This window comes from Rhineura floridana, chromosome 10 (genome assembly GCF_030035675.1).
Source record: "Rhineura floridana isolate rRhiFlo1 chromosome 10, rRhiFlo1.hap2, whole genome shotgun sequence".
NCBI lineage: Eukaryota > Metazoa > Chordata > Lepidosauria > Squamata > Rhineuridae > Rhineura > Rhineura floridana.
Genome location: NC_084489.1, coordinates 67,325,259 through 67,348,092, shown reverse-complemented (window position 1 = coordinate 67,348,092; position 22,834 = coordinate 67,325,259). Strand labels below are relative to the sequence as shown.

The window sequence follows — 22,834 nt, the reverse complement described above, 5'->3', positions numbered from 1 at the left end:
TTTGAGGTTGATCTCTACGTTTCTCCCTGCCCGGGAGAAATTTCATCAGTCAAAAAAAAAATGTTCTGACTGATTTATATCTGAATAAGCTTCTTTTGAGGCGGGAGCCCGTCCCAAAAGCAGGCACAAGCGAAGTCACCCTTCCCGGAAGTCGAGCTCAAGTCCCTCCTGAGAGTATCATTACATGCACAGGAGATGGAGATGACAGCCAAGGTAAAATATTTTTTCTGAAGAGTAACTACGATGAGAAACTTTCCAAAGCTTTAGAGAAATGCTAATATCATGTTGATAAGGCAATGGTGAAAAAGGAACTAAGAGTTCAACCCTCAAGTTTTCCCCACTGAAGGGCAGATGGTGGAACTTTTTGCAGCTTCTCACAAATATCCCTGCCTCCTAATTTAAGGCCAAACTGAGAAAGTTCTCCATTTTAGCTAAAGCCCACATTCACCTATTGTGTTATTTATTAATGATTCGTTTTAGGGAATCAAAACTTGTATCTATTGGAACAATAACCATAACTTCATTGAAATATTACATCTCAAAAGTCATAGTCCTCTTACATTATTTCAAATATGCAGGCCTATTATTTATTTGTTTGTTTAATTTATATCCCACCCTTCCTCCCAGAAGGAGCCTAGGGAGGCAAACAAAAACCCTAAAAACACTAAAACATCTTAAAAACAAAAAACTTTAAAACATAAACAAAATACCTTTAAAAACTTTTTTTTTTAAAAAGCTGCTTAAAAACATATTTAAAAGCCATTCCTGTCTAATATTTAAGGGAAAGGAATTCCAGTGAACAGTCATGCCACCCTATTTTGCAACAGCTGCATCCAGACTAACCTCAAGGGCAGTTCCACATAGAGTGCATTACGGTAATGCAGCCTGAAAGTTACCAGTGCATGGACAACAGTGGTCAGGCTATCCCAGTCCAGAAACTCCCTCAGGATTCAGGAATCCAGTGAATTCCATTAGTTTCCGGGAGCAGACCATCTTAATCTGTCCACCACAATTTTTTCCCCTCATTTCTTACTTGCATAGAGGCTAACTGCTAGATCTCCAATGGCAAATAAAACCAGTGCGTGTATAGATGTTCATCATGTACTTATGTGATCTTTGTATACCCATCCCAATTGTTCTGCATTTACCAGGCTTATCTTTTTCTCCTAAGACAGCTTTAAGAGCTTTTCCTCTTTGCAGATCCTGCAGATTTGCCTCTAGATTTGCAGTCAACAGTTCTCTTTGTTGAAGTAACTCCTTTACTTTGTTCTCTGTAGAAAAAGGAACATATTTGTGCATGCATTTTGTGCATGCATTTTAAGTAATTTAATGTGTCACCTATAATGTAAGACATATGTGAAACAAAGCAACTTTAAAGCAGAAATTTTCTTTGTATTAATGTACAATTTCAAAAGCACACAAAGAAATAATCCAAGGAGTGCATCATCACAAGCACAACAAAGCAAACATTACATTTACAGTGTGAATCCTCTCACTGATAAGTTTCTGTAAAATCATTATACAAAAATACAATTTGGAGTATACAAAGAAACCTTTCTATAAACTAATGGTGCTCTATAATGAAGATAAGGAATATTTTTAGTTCTGGGGCCTATGATCCAAGCAATATTCAAATATGCAATTACTTTGGCACACACCATATGGGTATTTTTATGATTTCTCACCTTGACTCCTCTCCAGAACGATTTGCTTCGGAAGGCACTCATGAACTTCTAAAATGGGTTCCAATTATTAGGTGGTCTCTGCCTCAAAACAGGGATAGCCCACCCATCCGTTTTGAGGTCTATAATACACCTATTTCCACCTGGCATTTCCCAACTAACCTTCCTCCCTAACGTCTTGTCTTTGATTAGACTGTACTCGAGGCAGAGACTTTAAAAAACGATATACATAACTTAATAGTTTGAGGTACAACAGTAACAGCAGCAGCAGCAACAACAACAACTGGCCCACCATGAGTAATTGTCATTCTGGGGATTCCCACAGAGACAAGTCATACCTAAAGCTCTGACACCTATTCCAAGTTGACAAAGCCCAGGCTAAGACTGGGACAGGGCAAAAGAAGGTTGGAGCAAAATGTGTAGGTGCTATATGTAAACCAAATATAAATACCTGACAGTACTTACCATTCATTTCTGATGGCTCAGTAGCTGCAAGAGCCTGGGCCAGTTCTAAATCTCTCATATTTGATTCCATGCTAGAAAGCAATAGGCTTCTGTTTTCTGACAGCTTGTTAATTTCACTTCCTAAAAAGAACACATGAATATAAAACTCCCTTATACTTATTTGGAACATTGGTCCATCCAGTATTGCCTACTATGACTGGTAATGGCTCTCCAGGATCTTAAATGGGGCATTTCTCTGCCTTACCATGAGTTGCCAGGGACTAAACCTAAGACCTTCTGTATGCAAAGTACACTACTAAGTTATGTTTTGAGCCATAAAATGCATTTATCTTATTCACTGAGTGAAATGTACCAAACTACTGTATACATTATTAGACCACATTTACAACATATTAATTTCATCTATTTCATGTTCATGAAACACTGGGGTTCAATTTTGTTACACTTCCCTAAGAGCCCAAGGCCAAAATGCATGATAAGTTCAATGTGTGTATGCACTTTGTGGGTGGTATCCAACTAACTTTTTGCATCAGTGCAAGATTTTCCACTTGTGGAACAGAGCTTTCCCCCCTCCTCTCCCTGTGTACCCCCTCAATCAGTTCTGGAGGTTCACCCAACTCTCTGGTGCAGAATTGGGAAGGGCATGGGATGCATGCAGGAAGAGGAGGGGAAGTTCCATTGCATAAGTGGAAATGCTTGCACTGATGGAACAAGTACATTGGCTACTGCCTGCCCAATATATCTAATTTTTGTTATTTCAGTAACATAGAGTGCGGGCTGTCAGGATTGAACCATGCAAGGAAAGAGGTTTAACCATTTCCCACTAGTCCAGTAAAAATCTGGTTGAACAATCACATTAGCATAAGACACAAATGCTAAAAGTTGCAGTGTCCAGCTTGATGCAAAGTATTTTTTTCATCACCAGTTGTTATTCCAATTGGCTGAGAATTAAGTTGATGGACATTGCAATATCTCCACTTCTGTGGGATCTAACTGCCCCTCTTTTTTGTCAATTAACTTTTCAAGCATTTACAAATTCAAACATTAAACAGGATCATTTATGTCTCTTTATTACTAAGAAACAATTTTTAAAACTCTCATACTTCTAGTGTTAATATTGCAAATTCTCTTTGCTATAGTAGCATTAACCTGTTGATGTTAACAATCACTGTTATAATTTTCTGGCATAGAGTCACATCTTGTCCAACACTTTGTTTCAGTGCAAGACATGGTCAAATATTTCACCCCCCATGCCAATAATAGCCAATGTGAGTAGAAATGAACAAGTAACTGTGTGTACCCCATAATACACTAGGCACCACCTCAAATACTTGACACTGCCTTGCACCCCAAACAACTGTTGGGCTGCAATGTTAGGCCATATTGTAGTGCACACTCTCCTGGTGTATGGGTGTATGATTCTAGGTGGTCAAAGCTTTTTGTTGGTGCATGCCTCCATCTTTTTATTTATTTATGCATCTGGAGGCAATTATTAATATAGGCCCATACACTTAACAGTGTCTTGCATACACAGTGTTGGCAAGATAAAATTCAATGCCACTTACAAGCTTTTCCACCTGGATGAAAAGGTATTAATTTATAATAATAATTACAAGCTTTATTTAGGAGTTTTTCTAGTATGTTTTTGAGTCAAAGTAATAGATTTTGATACCCACCAATGTCTTGTTGGGCAAGTCTAAGAGCTTCTGTTTGTTGAAGATCCTTTAAGTCTGAGTCCAGATTTGCAAGTAGGGCTCTTCTTTTCTCTGTCATCTCATTAATTTCTTCCTCTATGGAAGAGAGAAAACATTACAGCTTATTTAACTTATTTAATAATGAAGATACTAAACATTTTATGCATACGATGCTGGAGTCAACATCCTGTCATATTTTTTGACACTGCAGAGCAATTAGTATGCCCTATCCTAAACATTTATTTGCTGCATTTATCTCATAGATTCTACCTGATTGACTGACTTCAGGAGCCTGTGTTTGCTGTAGAAGTTGAAGAGTTGATGCCATCTCTGAGAGTAACCTTCTTTTCTGTTCTGTTTCCTCTTCCTCTGGAGTGAAAGATTTGAGATGCTGTGTAACACAGAAGAAATGTTCTCTCCATGCTTTAACTATAATATTTTAGGGGGCTCAACAAACCTGCCCAAGCAACATGCAGCATGCAATTTATACCAGCTCACCATATCCTTAGGAAAGGGGGAAATACAACTATCATGAGCTACAAAAACAAGGAATTTAGCAAACACAATCGACATGTGGTATGTAGCCTGGGATTACAGGTTGGTCAGGCTTGTATTTTAACATTGTATATATTTGTCGGGATCCAAAGTACTGTGTATGGCATTCTATGAGTATTATCAGGGCTTTCCCAGTTCTTCTCCCTTCTGAAAAATTCATTTTGAAGGTAAAGATACTCTCTGGCAGAGCATTCAATGTGGCATTCCTTTTACACACATTTATTTAAAATAAAATGGCAATAGAAAAAGGTTGTTTATATATTGCTGTATTCTTCAAAAGTCTTCCGCACAGAATTCAGTGTACAGTTTCAGGTCTGGCCACTTCGTGGGGAAAAAAAGGAGAGGCTAGGAAGCCCGCCCTCATGAAAGTACTATATTGTAATCTATAGAGACTAAACAATTTACGTAATTTGCAAAACTCAAGATATTCTGAATGTCATGTCACTAATTAGTGGCCTCCCTTACAGCATTCAAGGAAAGCAATGCAGCTACTTCCAACAAAGGAAAGCCAGAGTTAGCAAAACTGGATTGTTCCAAGGCAGAGCCACACTTCAGGACAATAGATGCTGATGTGTTAAGAGCTAACACCTTTGATATGTTAATTACATTTTGCTTGACTTAAACCATTCATTTATGCCAATGCTTTCCAAGTTCAGTTTGGGCTTGCAAAAGTTTTTCCCCCTACAGTAAATCCTAAATTTTACTGTTGTTTATTTTTTAAAAAAATAAAATACAAAATGTAAATTTACAAAGCCTTTCAAAAAAAGATAAAGGCCTTCGGACTTCCGGGAAGGGTGACTTCGCTTGTGCCTGCTTTTGAGACGGGTTCCCGCCGCAGAAGAAGCTTATTCAGATATAAATCAGTCAGAACATTTTTTTTTTGACTGATGAAATTTCTCCCGGGCAGGGAGAAACGTAGAGATCAACCTCAAAAGCCTGTTTTTGTTGGGAGGACTGGATTTCATTAATTTATGAGAAAAGGTCCAGCCAGCAATGCCGGACGGACTTCCGAACAAGCTCTATCTGATTAATGCGATACGTTTATCTTTTCTTCAAAGAGAAAACGGACTAACAGGCAAGCACCCTTCTTTCTATTATTTTTTTTACTTGGTTTAAATTGTTGCAGCAAAAAGAGATTTGTCAAATGAATCAGCTTTAAAGAACTTCTGGGTGAGCTATAACTCTTCTCTGTTATTCACGAAATTAACAGCTTATCTCTGTTTCTATTGCAAAAAGCTGTCCTGGAAGCGCATTCTAAAGATATAAACAGAAGAGGGATTTCTATTCCGAGGAACATTATATTGTCTGGGACTATTCTCTTTTTGGTCTATTTTATTTTGACGAATCTGCTTCTTCACGACGCCACTAACTGTTTTGATGCTGGGAACTAAATTTGTTTTGTATTCTTGAACATAGAGAGATAAGGCAGGCTGCTCTGTTTATACTGTGATGTCATCAAGCCTGGAATATTAACCCAATTGTTGCTGGAATAAGAAGTGGTTCTTCTTTATTTTTGTTTTGTTTTGTTTTCGTGGTTTTAAAAATGGCAATCAAGAAAGTGGCTGAGAATCTGGAAGTAATTATGTTTCAGAAAATAATGGATGAGATTGAGATAACGAAACAACCCTGCGACAGGGCAGTAGAGCTGAAAATTGAACTGAGCAAAATGACGCAGGAGCTTAAAAAAATAGGGGATCCTGTGAGAGAGGAGAATGAGATCAGAGATGAGAAAAGAAAAAATAAAGGGAAGATACAAGCCTTGGAGATTGGAACAAATGTGGAATTGGAAAAAGATCTGGAGTTTATGGATATTAGAAATAAAATCTACTGTTTGGAATTTAACGTTATCTCTGAAGAAATTAATGAAGATATTAGAGATAAAGTTATCAATGGCTTGGATAATCTTCTGGACTGGAATGACGTGATGGAGCTTGATATAGAGAAAATATATGGAATTAACTGCAGCCATGTGACAATGGAAAAACTCTCAAGAGATGAGCCAGTGCATTTTGTAAAAAAAGAAGAACAGAGATATGACTTTACAACAATATTTCAGCAACTTATTCAGAATTGATGGCAAGAAAATATTTGGGATAGAGGAAATTCCCATCAGACTCTTATTATATGACTATGGCTATGACAGCAAGATTATTATGGAATACTGATAATGGAAGATTGGACACTGAAATTACTGGACTTAACAGGACTATTGAAGATGGAAGATGGAATTAATAGGGATAATGGAATAATGGCTATTGAAATTATTGGACTTAACAGATTTTGATGAGATGGATTAATTGATATGTTTATTTGGATTATGGTTATGACAATAAGATTATTATTATTATTAACGAGATGGATTAATCGACATGTTTATTTGGAGAAAAATTGATAGATATATTTCTTAAAGAATTGAAACCTCTCTTTGACTTTTTGTGGAAAGAATAAAGTAATGTTTATGAGATTTGATGATTAATTAAGATAACTACTGGAGGAAAGTGATTTTATAATATAATTTAAGAGACAGGATTGTTATATATTGTAGACCTATAACTGATTTGATCTGCGACAAATGGGAAGTCAACATTTTATTTTTTTGTTTAATCATTTTTGTTTTGTTTTGTTTTTTGTCTTTGAATGTTTTATGATTTTGGTTTGTATGTTTTATGAAAATTTGAATAAAAATTATTGTAAAAAAAAAAAAAAGTACTATATTGGAGGGAATCCTGAGGGCTGTTACTGAGCTCAGTTTTGGGAGCAAATATGCATGCATGATGATAAAGGTGGTCACCCCAGAAGCTGTGTAGCGGAATGGAAGAAAACTTTAGTCAAGAAACTCTGGTTAATGACTGAAATAGGCCTGAGTACCTGTCTTGAGGGCAGAAACGTTCTGTCTGGAGTGTGTGAGAAGCAAAAATGTTGACAAGGCCTTAGCTCAGCTAAGACCATGCACCAGTGTAAAGAAGGTACAAGATTTGTTACTCCATGTAGCTGGCAGCACCGGGTGACTTTTGTGAGTCTCCCTGTACCCTGATAAGGCTTGGGATTTGTTGCACTAGGGTGGCAGAGCTCTTTAATTCACTTTAATTGCACAGACTGAAATATCCAGTATGTAATTGAATCCTTCCCACAAAATAATGATACTATGGAGGTAATCAAAATAAGTGTGAACTCAACACAATGAAGTCTTCAGAACTGTTAATCTTGTATTACTAACTTTCCACTTACCAGGTAGCAGAAGTCCATCTGGAGTTATCAGCTGATCTAGTAATTGAAGTTTTTGTCTATCTGATAATAATTCTTTCTCATTGGCAAAAGCAAATGGCAGAATAAATGAGAAATATAAGTTATAGAATTAATTACTGCTCATTTTTAGTCACAGGCTAATTATAAAACCAATCGGGGGGGGGGTTAAATAGACAGCCCATTCCTAACCCTTCCTGTATCAGTATAGTGGCATTCTATATAAAACAAGCCAGAGGCAGTTACAGAGTGCTGTATTATCTACAAATTGTAGGGAGAAATGTGAAAGCTTGTTTTATTTATATTATTCTATTTGCACATCATTGAATCTAGTAACTTCATTTTTCCTAGTATAATCTATATATTTTACAATACTCTTATGGCTTTGGCAATGCACATTATCTTTTATAGACAGAACTGATACAACTTGCATTTAAATAGATGAAATTTCTTTTTGTGCCATATTAAATTATTGCAAAATGGCACTTTGGACTTAAACATGGATGGAGGGCATCTTCTACAGGTTTGGTCCATCCACCTGCTCCAATAGGCAAGGTCAAGCTGCACCCTCTATGTGGGACAGCTCCCCCCTCCCAGTTATGGAATATGACACAGCTGAGGAAATGAACCCTATAAACCTATTATCATCTGAATGGGTAAATCAAAGACCTGCGTTTAAGAGTAAAGCTATGGAAGAAAACAAGAAAGGAAGAAAACTTTGCAAAAATATTCCTTGTGGCAGCAAGCTAACTAACATACTGGTTTATCATTGTGAGAACACTTCCAACAGAAAGGCATAACCTCACTTGGGTGGGTAGCATGCTCTTAGTTCACTGTACAGAAAGAGCCTTCACAGTAAGTCCAGTGTTCCATTCTTCTACAACAGAGGACATCCTTCACTGAGATATTTGTTAGCAATAGCTCCCAGTAGGGTGGATTCATTTCTGCATGTCTAGGATGGAAAAACCTGATGCAACACCTGCCTCCCAAGACAGACGTCTACTGAAGCAAAATAATCCATCCATGGCAGTGTCTGCCAAAGTATGAGGCAGAGTGACCAAGTAGTGGCCCTACAGATATTTATGAGGTGCATGTTATGTCCTCCAGAAACCCTCTGCAAACAGAAATTCATGGTAAGACAAATATCTGGAAAAGAGGCTTCTGGAGGGTATTCCCCATCCTAAGGATCTTTCAGAGCAGTAAATTACCAGGTGGGCTTCTTCTGCTCTACTATACTGCCAGAAGACCAGTTGAAGAACCTTCTTACCAAACACAGCATCAGAGGAAGAAAAAACATTGATCTTATAAAGTCTTGTGAAAGTGTGAGGCCAAACCCAAGTTGCCACCTTGTAGATATTCAATATCAAGAAATTTCCTTTGCAGGCCATGGAAGCAGCCAGTCCTCTGAGAGAATGCACAATAATACCCCCTTCATGGTTGCTTTCCCAATACCTCATAGGCCTGCACTATGGCCTCCTTGAGCCAATGAAAGATAGAAGTGGAAAGCTTTCTCCCCATAAGGCATAAAAAGGGCCTCAGACTCCAAATCCTGTCCAAATAATATCTAATGCCCCTTCACACATCTAACATTCTCCACTTGCATTCCTGACAGTATGAAGAATTGAGGCAAAAAGATGGTAACACTATATCTAGTAAATGGAGAAATAACAAGTTTATTTTAGGGAAAAATGAAGGGTCAGATCTAAGCACCACTTGGTTGACATGAAACACACACAACTGTGGATCTGAGGAAAATGCCCCTTGTCATCCTCCTTGTTGATCTTATTGATACCAGAAAGATTTTTATAGATAAGCAACTTTAGAGAACAGGTTGCCAAGGGCTCAAATGGAGACCCCATCAATGCTGTGAGAACACAGTTCAAGTTCCAAATGGGAAAGTGGTGAAAAACCAAGGTGATTTTTGTGCAACCCCTTTCAAAAACACTTATAGAGAAGGCGAGGTGACAATGTTGCACCACCCAAACAAGCCAAGATAATGTTTAAAGCCAATGCCTGCCTTTTCGTGGTACTCAGACTTAATCCCTTATCTACCCCTGCCTGGAGGAACCCCAGGATATCATTCACCTATCTGACCATAGGATCCACCCCTAAGAGGGCATACCAGGAGGAAAAAGACCTTTGAACCATAAAACAGACCACAAAACAGTCTTCTACATGCATGTAAAAGAAGATAGGTGCATTTTGAGCTCCACCTTGTGGTCAAAGGCAGAATAGCACTGTTCTATTTTTCCTTCTTCTTCTAGCTGAGCCTTTCCCAACTAGTGGGCCACCAGATGTTGTTGAACCGCAATTCCCATCTTTCCTGACCATTGGCAATGCTGGCTGAGGCTGATGGGAGTTGTGGTCCAACAACATCTGGTGGCCCACTAGTTGGGAAAGGCTGTTCTAGCTTCTCCTTAGCAGCGCAAAAACAGTTCTTGAATGACAAGCCACACATAACATGGAAAAAAATAAAATGATAACAGTGCATGCAAACCAAACAAATGGCACTCTCTGCATTCAAGAAGATAGAAAACAAGGAAGGAATGTGCCACATATATAATCCATGACAATTTAGACAACAGTACAGTACCAGAAGGCAGCCCTAGCCAAGTACAGAGAGGCCCTCAGATAATCTTTTACATGCACATAGAAGACCATTTTACAGTAAGACCAAAGGTCTCTTCTCCCGTGCATGTAAGATGATCTCAGGTGGAACATATACAGGCTGACCTATACAGGGTGGGAAATTAATATAGGGCAGCCTATGCATTTGGGAGAATGTACTATAGAACCTATCCCACAAAGGCTGCCTCAAGTGAGGCATATGTATCAACCTTGCAGTTGATAAAAGTGTTGCGAGTAGCCCAAGTGGCTGCTCTACACACCTCATGTAGCAGTGCATTAAGAGAGAAAGCGGCTGAGGTGGCCTCTGACCTGGCTGAATGTGCCACAATCTTAGCTGGTGGCTGCAAATTCTGAGTGGTATAAACTAAGGAAATGCAAGACTTAATCCATCTGGACATAGTGGAGCTGGAAACTTTTTTACCCAACAAAGAAGGATGAAAGGATATAAACAAGGAGTCTGTCTTACGGAAAGCCTTGGTCCTGGAAATGTATACTGTCAGGGCCCTGCGCACATCTAAAGAGTGGAGAGAAAAGGACAGAAGGAAGGAAGCACAAGTTCTTGCTGACAGTGGAAAGTGGAAAGAAAAGGACAGAAAAGAGGGTTTGTGCATAAAATGGCTCTGTCCTTTTGGAAAATACAGCAGCGCTTACCTGCTGAGACAGCATTCATCTCTGAAACCTGTCTGGCCAAAGTAACTACCACCAGAAAAAGTACCTTGAATGACAGAAGATGTAGAGGGATTGGTTTAAGTGGTTCAAACGGTGGTTTCTGAAGCACCATCAACACTTTGTGTAAATCCCAGGATGGAAACTGGTGCTGGGTAGGTGGTGAAGAAATGGTCACTCCATGCAGAAAATGCCACAGAAAAGGATGTGACCCTAAAGACTTATCCTGAGACTTAGACAGGATGAATGAGAGAGCTGAAGCCTGGCAACTGAGACTGTTGAGCCATAGGCCCATTGCCAATCCATCCTGAAGAAAGGGTAAAATTTTCTTCAATGTGCAATGTCGCTTCATACACCATGAGGAAAATGCATTCCATGTACTCTTGTATAAACATAAGGTGGAAGGCCACCTGGAAGCCAGCATAGTTTCTATCACTGAAGGAGGCAAACCAGCCTTAAGAAGTTGTTTCCAATCAATTTCTACACATGAAGATTCAGTCATGCTGGGTCTGGATGGAACCCTGTGACAACAGGTCTGACCTGCACAGCAGAGGACACAAATGAGAAGTTGCCAAAATAATTAACTCTGAAAACCAAGCCCTGTGAGGCCCACATAGAGCTACAAGAATCACTGTCCTCCTGGATTCAACACAGAACTCTGGACAGAAGCAGGATCTGGGGAAAGGCATAAAGAGTTTCTTGAGACCACTGGGTTGTCAGAACTCCATCACCTCTGCCTCTGGATCCATATAACAGAAGGAAAACTGCAAAGCTGATGATTCAGGGAAGAAGTGAAAAGATCCACGTGAACTTTCCCGAAGATCCTGGAGATCTCTTTTAATACTTCATGATGAAGTTGCTATTCCCCTTCTGCTGGACTTGTTCTCAGCTCAACCAGTCTGCTTATGCACTGTCCTCTCCCTTCACATGCTCTGCCACTAAAGAATCCAGATGACACTCCACCCAAGACATCAGCAAGCCGCCTCCTCTTGCACAGTTTGAGATCTCATTCCCCCATGCCGATTCAAGTGGGCTCTGACAATGACATTGTCAGTTCTCAACAGAAATAAGCCCAAATGCCCCAGCATGGCAAAGTGCTGAAGAGCCAAGCAGATCACATGTAGGTCCAGTAGACTGATAGGAAGGAGTGAGTCTGGAGCTGACCAGTTGCCTTGAGCCATTCTGCTTTTGTACAGGGTGCCCCAGCCTGATAGACCAGCATCTGTTGTGATCACTGTTCTTGGCTGATCTCTGAATGGAACCCCCTTGCATAGATTCTCTGCCTGCACCCACCAGTGGAGAGAGACACCTGAGATGACATAGATACCTGAAGGTATAGAGTGGCTGCTATCTGTCTCTGAAATGGCAATAGGGCTCATTGGTGGGGCTGGGTATGATGCCTCACCCATGAAGTTACATGAATCACCAAGATCATGAGCCCACAATCTTGACAACTTTCAAGAGATCCACTGAAAGAGATGTAATAATGGAATGCATTGCCTGAATGATCTTGGACACCCTTTATGGGGAGAGAGCCACAAGTCCTGTGTCTGTATCTATTATGCCCCCCTCCCAGGTGAAGAATACAGCATGAAGGACAATGATTCTTTCCCTGGTTGATGAGAAAGCTGTGGTCCTTGATCCATGCTAGTGTAGAATAAAGATCCTCCCAAGCCTTCTCCAAAGATGGTGAGTGAATTAGAAAATTGTTTAGAAAGGGGTAGATGTGCACCCCCTACAACCTGAGGTATGCCACCAGACTGACCACAATCTTGGTGAACACTCTGGGAGCCAACAGGGGACTGAAAGGCATCGCCCTGCACTGGTAGTGCTGGCCATTCATTGCAAACCTGAAGTAACAGTGAGTTTTGTACACCAGAATGTGCAGCCTTGAGGTATATCGATGAGAGGAGATCTCCATCTGTCTGAGAACCTCCTTGATGGACATCAGGGTCTCCATTCTGAACCTGCAATACCTTATGAACTGGTTGAGGATTTTTAAATCTAATACCACCCAGAAGGAACCATTTTTCTTGGCTACTGTAAATAAGATGGAATAAACAAAGCTGTGTTCCCCAGGTGGCATTAGCTTGATCACTACCATGTCCAGGAGATGTCGAATAGCCTCCTGAACTCTGGCTCTTTTGACAGGATTTGTTGGAAAAGGAGATGGTATGAAGCTCTGAGGTGACACAGTGAGCTAGGCGAAGGCCCTGTCTTAGCATCTATAGTAACCATTGTTCAAAGTGTTGTTGCCCCATAGGATGAGATGAAGCAGTGGGGAAAATCAAAAAAGGAAATGATGAGGTACTATGAGGAGGAGATATGGAGGGAGTTGAAAGGAATACTTGATTCAATGCAGAAGACAAAGTGGGGGGCACAATAAAACAAGTAGTAATTGAGAGTTTTGTTGTTAGTACAGAAGCAGACAGAACACAAATGCAAATCTAAAGGAAACCACACCAAACACAGAATACCAGCCTGAAAGGACAGAATCACAGAAGCGAGGAGAGAACACAAAGAATTTGACCACACGCAGTGAAGGCAGGATAGAACTATTTTCCCGAGGCTAAGGGGAAGCTAGAAGAAGCAGGAAAAATCAAACAGTGCTATACTGCCTTCGACCACAAGGTGGCATTCAAAGCCCACCTGATATCTTACATGCACAGGAGAAAAACCTTCTAGGTAGTAATATACACTCAGTTGGTGGAGGTTCTTCTGGAAGCCAAACCTTCTAATCCAATTTAGGAACTTGGGAAAGTCTCTCTTGCTGGAAAACAGCACAGGGAAATCCAAAGAAGGGGAAGATTGCTTACTCATCCCTTCAAGTTGGCAGCTGGAGGTTTTTGGTACCAATTTTGTGCCTTATCAGATAGATCTCCCTCCCTCACCCTAGCATGCCATAATTTAGTAGTAGTAGTAGTAAAATTTAAATTTATATCCTGCTCTTCTTCCAAGAAGGAGCCCAGGACAGATAAAACAAGCAATAAAAGACTAAAAACATCTTTAAAACAAAACATTTTTTTTAATCTTAAAAACAAAATGTCTTAAAACATTTTTAAAACATCCTTGAAAAGAATCTTTTAAAAATTATTAAAAGCAATTCCAACACAGATGCAGACTGGGACAAGGATACTTAAAAAGCTTGTTGAAAGAGGAAGGTCTTCAGCAGGTGCCAAATAGACAACAGAGATGGCACCTGTCTAATGTGTAAAGGGAGGAAATTCCAAAGGGGATGTGCCACAACACTGGCTTCCTGTGTTGTGCAGAACAGACCTCCTGATGAGATGATATCTGCAGGAGGTCCTCACTTGCAGAGCTTGGTGATCAACTGGGTATATGAGGGGTAAGACAATCTTTCAGGTATCGTGGTCCCAAGCTGTATAGGGATTTATACACCAAAATCAGCACCTTGAACTTAGCCCGGTAGCTAATAAGCAGCCAGTGCAATACTTTCAGCAGCAGGGTAACATGTTGGCAATGTCCTGCACCAGTGAACAGTTGCACCACCACATTTTGTGCCAGCTGCGGCTTCCAGACTGGAACTTACCATAATGGAGAAGAGGCAACTGAGGGAGCCATAGAATGTCACAAAAAAACAGGCCTCCACACCAATAGGCAGAATAGATAGGCCTACATGTTTGGCATAAAGAGATGCATTTAAAACAGGCAGGCTCATGACAAGCTGCACACCTGATTATTGCTGAAAAGAGGCCAAGTGACATCTGAGGAAATTTAGCAATCCAACCCTATTTACAACAGTGGTGGGACTTGTAAATTGCTGGTAAACACAATTCCAAAGGAGTCCACATATTGTCCAATGGCTGACCAAAATCCTGCTTGGATTACTGTGCTGGCAGGACTCGCTGCCAATAGCCGAGACTAGGCTGCACACCTAACATTAATGATAGGTATGACAAGCCACAAGAGCAATCCCACCCGGCAGGACTGACTATGTCTGAGGATCACTCTTCTCTCTCCAGAAAACTATATGAATTCTTCCCCAAACGCCCAAAGGGGACCCTTAGGGAATGGGGGGAAACAAAGGAAATGAAATTAAAACACCACAGTACAGCAACAAAGGGGAAGGGAAGAAAATAGCATAGGAGAGGACAGTAACCTGAAAGAAAAGACTAGAAACCAACAATTAACACAATCAAAGATGTGGACGGGGGGGGGAAGTCACAAACAATGCTCACAGAAAAAGCTCTAGTGAGACCCAACCTTAAGAAGGCCCCATATGGAGGATGGGATGGCTCCTCTCCATGGAGAGGGTACAGAAGACAGAAGGAACCTGCTTAATCCAACCAGTGAGAGGCAACATTCCTAGTGTGGGGAATGCCCTCCATAAGCCTCTGGCAAACATCCCCACTCCAAGACATGGAGCTGATTGGGGAGAGGAGAGGGAGATTAACATGTTTTTCATCATGAGTGTGGGAATTATCCAAAATTGTGTCCATGTATGCAGTGGGAGAAGGGAGAAATGGCAGTTCCCACCTTTTTGCTGCTGTTTGAGATGTCATAACCTCAGTCATCACTGTCACTGGCCCTAGTTCTCTGATGAACACTTGCTGGATCCTATGGCATCTCCCAAGCAGAAAAGAGGAGTGCCTGCCTTATCTGCCCAGCACTGTAGAGATTGCCAGTCTTCCGGGTGGTTATTCAGGGATGCTTTCTCTACAGCTATGAGAGGGATGCTATCACTGCTATGGATGAGTTTGGACCATTTGATACTAGGTACTGGGAGGGATGCCCTCCATTTGTGCCTTCCCTAGATCTGTTAACTCTTCTGAGGAATCTAGCAACAGTGCTGAACTGTCACCTCCCAACTGCTTGGGGAACATGCTCTTCCTGACCCCTGCTGCTGCCTAAAGCTGACAACAAGAAATGATAAAACACGCATAAAAAATTATAGATATTAGGTAAGAGAAAAGACTGCAGAAAAGAAATGGAAGATAGAATTCCACTAAAACCCTGTTGTCCAGGGGCTTGTCTGCATACGAGCATTTCTTTGTAGTAAAGACACTGCTGTTAACTTTTTTGTTGATTTGCACCATTGGCAATTCATGCTCAATGGTAGCTGCAAAACCACTGCTTTCTATTCATACAAGTAGGCATTCCTCCACGAAGTCAATCATGCTGTTTCTGAATGGCTCCACCCTCTAATTTTGCATTTCCACTCCCTCTGGTTGCTAGGGAACTAAGCATGCACATTTTTGACTTGCATAGTATATACTTTGACCCCTTCCTCAAAAGCCTCAATGCAACCTAGGAAAGTACAGTTAATACTGAAGTTGAATGGACACATTGTTTCTTTGTATTTGCAATTGAATGCAAATCTGTTTGCAATCAAAATATGCAGACAAAGCCCCACCCCACCCTGCTAATTTATTATCCCAGACTATTATTGCTGCTTCCCTTTCTATCCCAATACTAATGCCTTGGTGGCGGGTTTGAATGGACCTTAATTTAAAAAACAGTAGCAGCTCATTTGGAGGTGAGTGCTAATTCAGTGAAATCAAAGGGTGACGGGGATCAAAGAGAGATGGAGGAGTGAAGCTGCTTCTGGCGGGCAACACAGCTTGTTTGCACCTACCCTACAAAATTTTAATTTTAAAAAAACAAGGGTTTTTGCCTTTTTGTTGTTTGGTTAGGAGAAGGGTTGTCTGTTTTTTTTAGCAGGTGTTGCCTGCTATTTTGTCTGTGTTCCATGTGCAGATGGAAGGAAGCATAAAGAAGCTCTGCCTGAAGGGGTTTGGAATTTGGAGAAGATACTCAGGAGAAGCACAACCCAATCCCTATTACCTTATCCTCATGTAAGAAAAAATGAAGCACATCTATGATTCTGCTTGATTCCAGGGCAAGGAGGAGCTCCAGGCAAGAATTCTTGCATGTAATCCATGCATGCCATAATTCTCGCATGTGGCCTCCAATTGTGTACACACATGCATGGGTCCTTGTAGGGGGCGGCAGCAGAACCCCCAACAACACACCTGCATCAGGTCCCATAAATCATCTATATGGCCTGCAAAGTTGACCATGGGGGTGGGGGTTGCTGAAGGCACTCCTCGCCCAAGACACCATCTTAGGGCTGGCCCTGCTTACACAGACCACAGCATACATCTGTACTTATCACCTCAAGATGCCTTTACATTCTAAGGAACATTGTGCTTACCCATGTTTTTCCCAGGCTCTAATAAGAGCCTGGATAAAGTTTCTGCTTCAGGCATTCCTTCCAGCTCTGTCAAATGGTCTGCAAGCTGAAGCATTCTTTTATTAACCAAGTCCCTAGTTTTATCCTCTACAAAGAAAGAAAATGGAAATTATATTTCTGCTTATGGGGGCAGGGAAAAATATTTGCAGCATTATATCCCTAGAGAGCAGGAAAAGTTAGTTACCAATAATACAGTAATAATAATAATAATTTAATTTGTGGGTCGCCTATCTGGCCAATGGCCACTCTAGGCGACGTACAATTTAACAATACATTACATCATAATAAAATACATCATAAAATACAATATAACAATAAAACAAAAAACAATTCCAGTACAGAGTAGTAGGCTATTCGTCGTAAAAATTTAACCCTCCCCGGAAGTCCCAAAGGCCTGTCTGAAGAGCCAGGTCTTCAAAGCTTGGCGGAATACATTCAGGGAAGGGGCATGCCAAAGGTCATACGGGAGGGAGTTCCAGAGAGTGGGGGCCGCCACTGTATTATCTGTACATTCAGAAACATTACATATTTTTATATCTGAGGTACTTCCTTTGTTTATTCTCTTTATGTAGCTAATGCAAGTATATTTTGCATGACAAAATATATGACAAAAGCTTATCACCAGACACCCAGAGATATTTCCTGCTGGATAATAAAATAAATATATATATTTAGCTGTTTCATCACAAATCCTGCAGAATCTTAACATTTTTTTAAACTATACAGCGGCAGGGAGGTGCCAAAAGTTAAAGCATTATTTTATCCTAGAGTGACTTACATAAGAGCAGTAAGAAAACAATCACTGCACTCAGACATAATCTAAAAGACATGACCCAAAAGGAAAAAGGGGTATGTGGAGAACAGGAAAGCAAATCCAGGCATCACTTTTTAAAGTCATGAAAGTCTAATAATGACCTACAGTAGGGCCCCACTTTTCGGCTGCCTGCTTTTCGGCATTCCGCTAATACAGTGGCTAAAATTAGAGTAAGGCCCCATTCATACAGTGCTTGTTCCACTTTTACGGCATTTTTTGGGCGTCAGGCACCATTTTATTGAAGGAGTTCTGCTTTTCGCTGGGTTTTGCTTTTAGGCAGGGGTCTGGAACGTAACCCGTCGTATGCGTGGGGCCCTACCGTACTTGAATTGAACCAATTCAGAAAGAAGAGGAGCCAGATCAGGGGAGGCAAATGGCTGCAGTTGGATGGAATATATGCTGACAGTTTTATATACTACTAATTTTATATACCATAGCATTGGTGGTGGGTTGGAGGCATGTACTAGAAGCATAAACTAGAAGCAGGGAGGAGACAAGTTCAACTCATCTAAGGTAAGGAGAGCTGCTAAATTGAACCCGTGGTGTTATACTTCAAGAATTTTCACTGTTCTGTCTTTAACTACAGGGGAACCCCATCTCCCAGAGTCAGAATGCCATCCTACACTGGCTGAGAATAGTCAATCTGAAGATAAATATATGGCATAAAGGATTAAATAGTAAATAAAAACAGGTTGCAGTCCCATTCACATTTTCCTGAGAGTAATACAGTAGAACTTTTAAAACATGCATAGGTTTGAACTGTACAATAGTTATATACCACCCTTGAAGTGATATAATGAACAGTGGTATAGAAATGCCATAAAAATTCCTCCTGCTAGGAGGAAGGGTGGGATATAAATCAAATAATAAATAAAATAAACTGAACAAATAAATAATAAAATAAAGAATTTCTGCACCAAAGGTTTTTTTCTATACAAATTTTCCTGTTCTCCAAAAAATATCCATACAATGTTATGTTATTGCATGCCTTATCCAATATTCTTTTTAGTTAAAGAAGAAAGAAAATAATTACCTTGAAGTTCTACTGAACCTATATAAATTTCTGGAATTTCTTCTTCCACAGCTAAAGCCTATAGAAAACAGAAAAAAATTAGTGAGACAGATTCCCATTCTTGTGCTTTCCTGCGATACCTCTGAAATATAATCTGACAGGAAGAAGAAACTGATGCTATTTTTTCCCGTATCATTTGCATCTGGCTACAGTTTAAATTTTATTTCCTTCTCTCCTAGTGTTGTTGATTACAGATTGAAATGTAACATGACACTGAAAAATCTTTTATCATAGATATTAGTTATCAAAGCTTAAGTTACTGAAATAAATTACCCCAGGAGAAGTAGAGGAACAACTACTTTAATTGGAAAACACTAGAATTAATGGCTAATGGTTGTTGATAGGCCATTCCTTTTATTAAGCAATACTGGTTAATAGCTCAGGATCACTGATACATATTTCTTCAACAGAAGCTAGTAATTAGGAAAGTTGGACATCTCTCTTGAGTATATGAATGAAAAAGCTTAGAAGAAATAACAAAGAATCTTGTGACACCTTAAAGACCAAGAGAGCAATCCACCCACACACTCCCCCTGTGCTGGTCTTGGGTTGGTGGTAGATTGGGCTGAAGCAGTGTCACTCCATCAATGCAGGGCTTTCCCTTCCACCTGCTAAACAGGCAGACAGGCAGAAGTGCTGCTGATGGGAGCTGTGCCAGCAATAGCCAGCAAAAGGCCCTGAAACAGGATGTTTCAAAAGCAAAGTGGAGCTGAGCTGGCTAAGGGTCCATTGGATTCTGAGCTGGTTCCACTGCTGTCATGCGATCACTGCACACACAGCCTCCAAAAAATATACAACACACATGATGAGATGCATAAGGAGAGTTTATTGCACTGAAGGAGATACACAGTGCAAAAAGCAGAGAGAGTGATGAGCACAACACAGAGACACCCTTCACAAACAACTTCAAAACAACCCCCCAGACATGGCGGTGTTGACAAGCTTGGCAACACACAACATGCAGCACCTTCTCAGCCACCTCTGCTGCTGTGGCGGCATTGGCAGCATAAGTGCAAGCAGCTTGATCCGCTCAAGCAGCTGCCATGCCAGCCACCATCTAGAACACTGATGGAAAAGGGGGGCATCTCCTGAATCCTCACCACCACCACAGTCATGTCCTGGTGGATGTGAACCACATGCTGCTGGAAGGCCTCCAACCGGCCATGGCAGGCAGTGATGCCTCCATCTATTGCAGCCCAGACTCTCTGAACAGATGGTGCCAGCATCCTCAACTGCATAGCCACCTGTCCAGTACCATCACAGAGCATTCACAACATCAGGGTCAACACAGCAGCAGCCTCATCTCAAAACCATCCAGCCTCATGGTTGACATCTTCTGGTTGGGTGGCCATCCATTAGAGACCACAGTGATGCCACCATCCATGGAAGCAAAGCGAGAGCCATTAACATGGAAACAGATGGGTACTCACCTCCAAATCCTGATTCTTCGCCCTCTTATCATCCCCATACCCATTAGACCCTAGACTCATGTCTTGTGTTACATGAGGTGGGAGGAGACATCATAGAATCAGAGAATGGTAGAGTTGGAAGAAGTCTATAAAGCCATTGAGTTCAAACCCCTGCTCAATGCAAGAATCTAATTTAAAGCATACCAAACAGGTGGCTGTCCAGCTGCCTCTTGAATGCCTCCAGTGTTGGACAGCCCACCACCTTCCTAGGTAATTGGTTCCACTGTGCCACTCTAACAGTTAGGGTTTTTTTTCTAATGTTCAGTCGAAATCTGGCTTCCTGCAACTTGAGCTCATTATTCCATGTCCTGCACTCTGGCATGATTGAGAAGAGATCCCAGGCCTCCTCTGTTTGACAACCTTTTAAGGACTTGAAGATTGCTATCATATATCCCCTCGGTCTTCTCTTCTCAAGGCTAAACATGCCCAGTTCTTTCAGTCCCTCCTCATAGGACTTTCCTTCCAGTCCCCTGATCATCCTTGTGGCTGTCCTCTGAACCTGTTCCAGTTTGTCTGCATCCTTCTTAAAGTGCAGTGCCCAGAACTGGATGCAGTACTGGCCTAACCAGTGCCAAATAAAGGGGAACTAGTACTTCACACCATTTAGAAACTATACCTTTGTTAATGCAGCCTACAATAGCATTTGCCTTTTTTGCAGCCATATCGCACTGTTGGCTCATATTCAGTTGTGATCAACAACAATTCCAAGATCCTTCTCACATGTAGTATTGCTGAACCAAGTATCTCCCATCTTATAACTATGCATTTTATTTCTTTTTCCTAGGTGTAAAACTTTGCACTTATCCCTGTTAAATTTCATTCTGTTGTTTTCAGCCCAGTGCTCCAGCCTATCAAGGTCACATTGAATTTTGTTTCTGTTCTCCATGATATTAGCTATCCCAATTATGCATTACCTGCAAATCTGATAAACATTCCCTGCACTTCTCATCCAAGTCATTAATAAAACTGTTGAAGAGCACTGAGCCCAGGACTGCAACCTGCAGTACCTTGCATGTTACCTCCCCCCACTTTGAGAAGGAGCCACTGATTGAGTACGATTCTGTAGCCAACTGTGGATCCACTTGATAGTTGTTCCATCCAGCCCACATTTAGCTAGCTTGCTAATCAGAATATCATGAGGCATTTTGTCAAAAGCTTTGCTGAAGTTGAGAGATATTATGTCCACAGTATTACCACAGTCTACAAGGGAGGTTACCCGATCAAAAAATGAGGTAAGTCTGGCAGGATTTGTTCTTGATAAATCCATGTTGGCTCCCAGTAATCACTGCATTGCTTTCAAGGTACTTACAGATTGACTGCTTTATAATCTGCTCCAGAATTTCCCCAGGGATTGATGTCAGGCTGACTGGTCTCTAGTTCCCAGGTTCCTCCTTTTTTCCCCTTTTTGAAGATAGGGACAACATTAGGCCTCTTCCAGTCATCCAGCACTTCACTCATCCTCCACAATTTTGCAGATGTAATAGATGGTATAGTTCCTAGAGTTCTTCAGCCAGTTCCTTCAATACTCTAGGATACAGTTCATAAGGCCCTGGAAATTTAAACTCGTTCAAAGTGATTAGGTATTCTTTGACCATTTATCTATCAATCTCAAGTTGCAATCCTGCCTCTTCACATTTGACAGGTGGGTCACAGACCTTCTTTTGGGAGAAGACTAAGCCAAAATAGGAATTGAGCACTTCTGCCTTTTCTTTGTCATCTGTCATCATCTTGCCATCCTCATTGAGTAGATGTGCCACCATTACTTTTCTCTGTCTTTTGCTATGGATGTACCTGAAGAAAGCTTTTTTGTCGCTTTTAGCTTCCCTCGCAAACCTCAGCTTATTCTCAGCATTAGCTTTTCTGACACCATCCCTGTAATTCCCTACAATCTGTCTGTAGTCTTCCTTTGCAGCCTGGCCTTCCTTCCAGTTCTTGTATGTGTCCTTTTTTGTTTTCAGGTCATCTCTAAGTTTTTTGTGAAGCCACATTAGCTTCTTCTACTATCTCCCCCCTCTTTTCCTTGTTGGAATTGTTTGCAATTGTGCCTTTAGAATTTCCTTTTTTTAGAAACTCCCTTCATCTTGGACTCCTTTTCTCATTCGGCTCACTTGCCATGGAACCTTACTTAAAATTGTTTTGAGTTGATTAAAATCAGCTTTCCTGAAGTCCAGGGTACATTTATGGCTTTCAGCTTTTGCTTCCTTTAAAATCAAGAACTCAGGTATAACATGGTCACTTTCCCCCAGAGTTCCCATAACTGCAACTTCATCCATTAAGTCATCTCTATTGGTTAGAACCAAGGACAGCTTGTCCTCTAGTTCCTTCCTCAACT

At 40.8% G+C, this 22,834-nt stretch overlaps 1 protein-coding gene across 1 annotated transcript in view; it reads right to left on the bottom strand.

Annotated features, from left to right (window-relative positions):
- CCDC7 (coiled-coil domain containing 7) overlaps positions 1-22,834 on the bottom strand; it is a 430,640-nt gene that overhangs the window by 275,819 nt on the left and 131,987 nt on the right. Inside the window, exons 19-25 of the mRNA XM_061586654.1 lie at positions 18,995-19,052; positions 17,109-17,234; positions 7,625-7,696; positions 4,112-4,210; positions 3,824-3,937; positions 2,148-2,267; positions 1,149-1,271 (exon numbers count right to left, since the gene is read on the bottom strand). Coding sequence (XP_061442638.1) covers positions 1,149-1,271; positions 2,148-2,267; positions 3,824-3,937; positions 4,112-4,210; positions 7,625-7,696; positions 17,109-17,234; positions 18,995-19,052 — 712 coding nt within the window. The remainder of the gene's footprint in view (positions 1-1,148; positions 1,272-2,147; positions 2,268-3,823; positions 3,938-4,111; positions 4,211-7,624; positions 7,697-17,108; positions 17,235-18,994; positions 19,053-22,834) is intronic.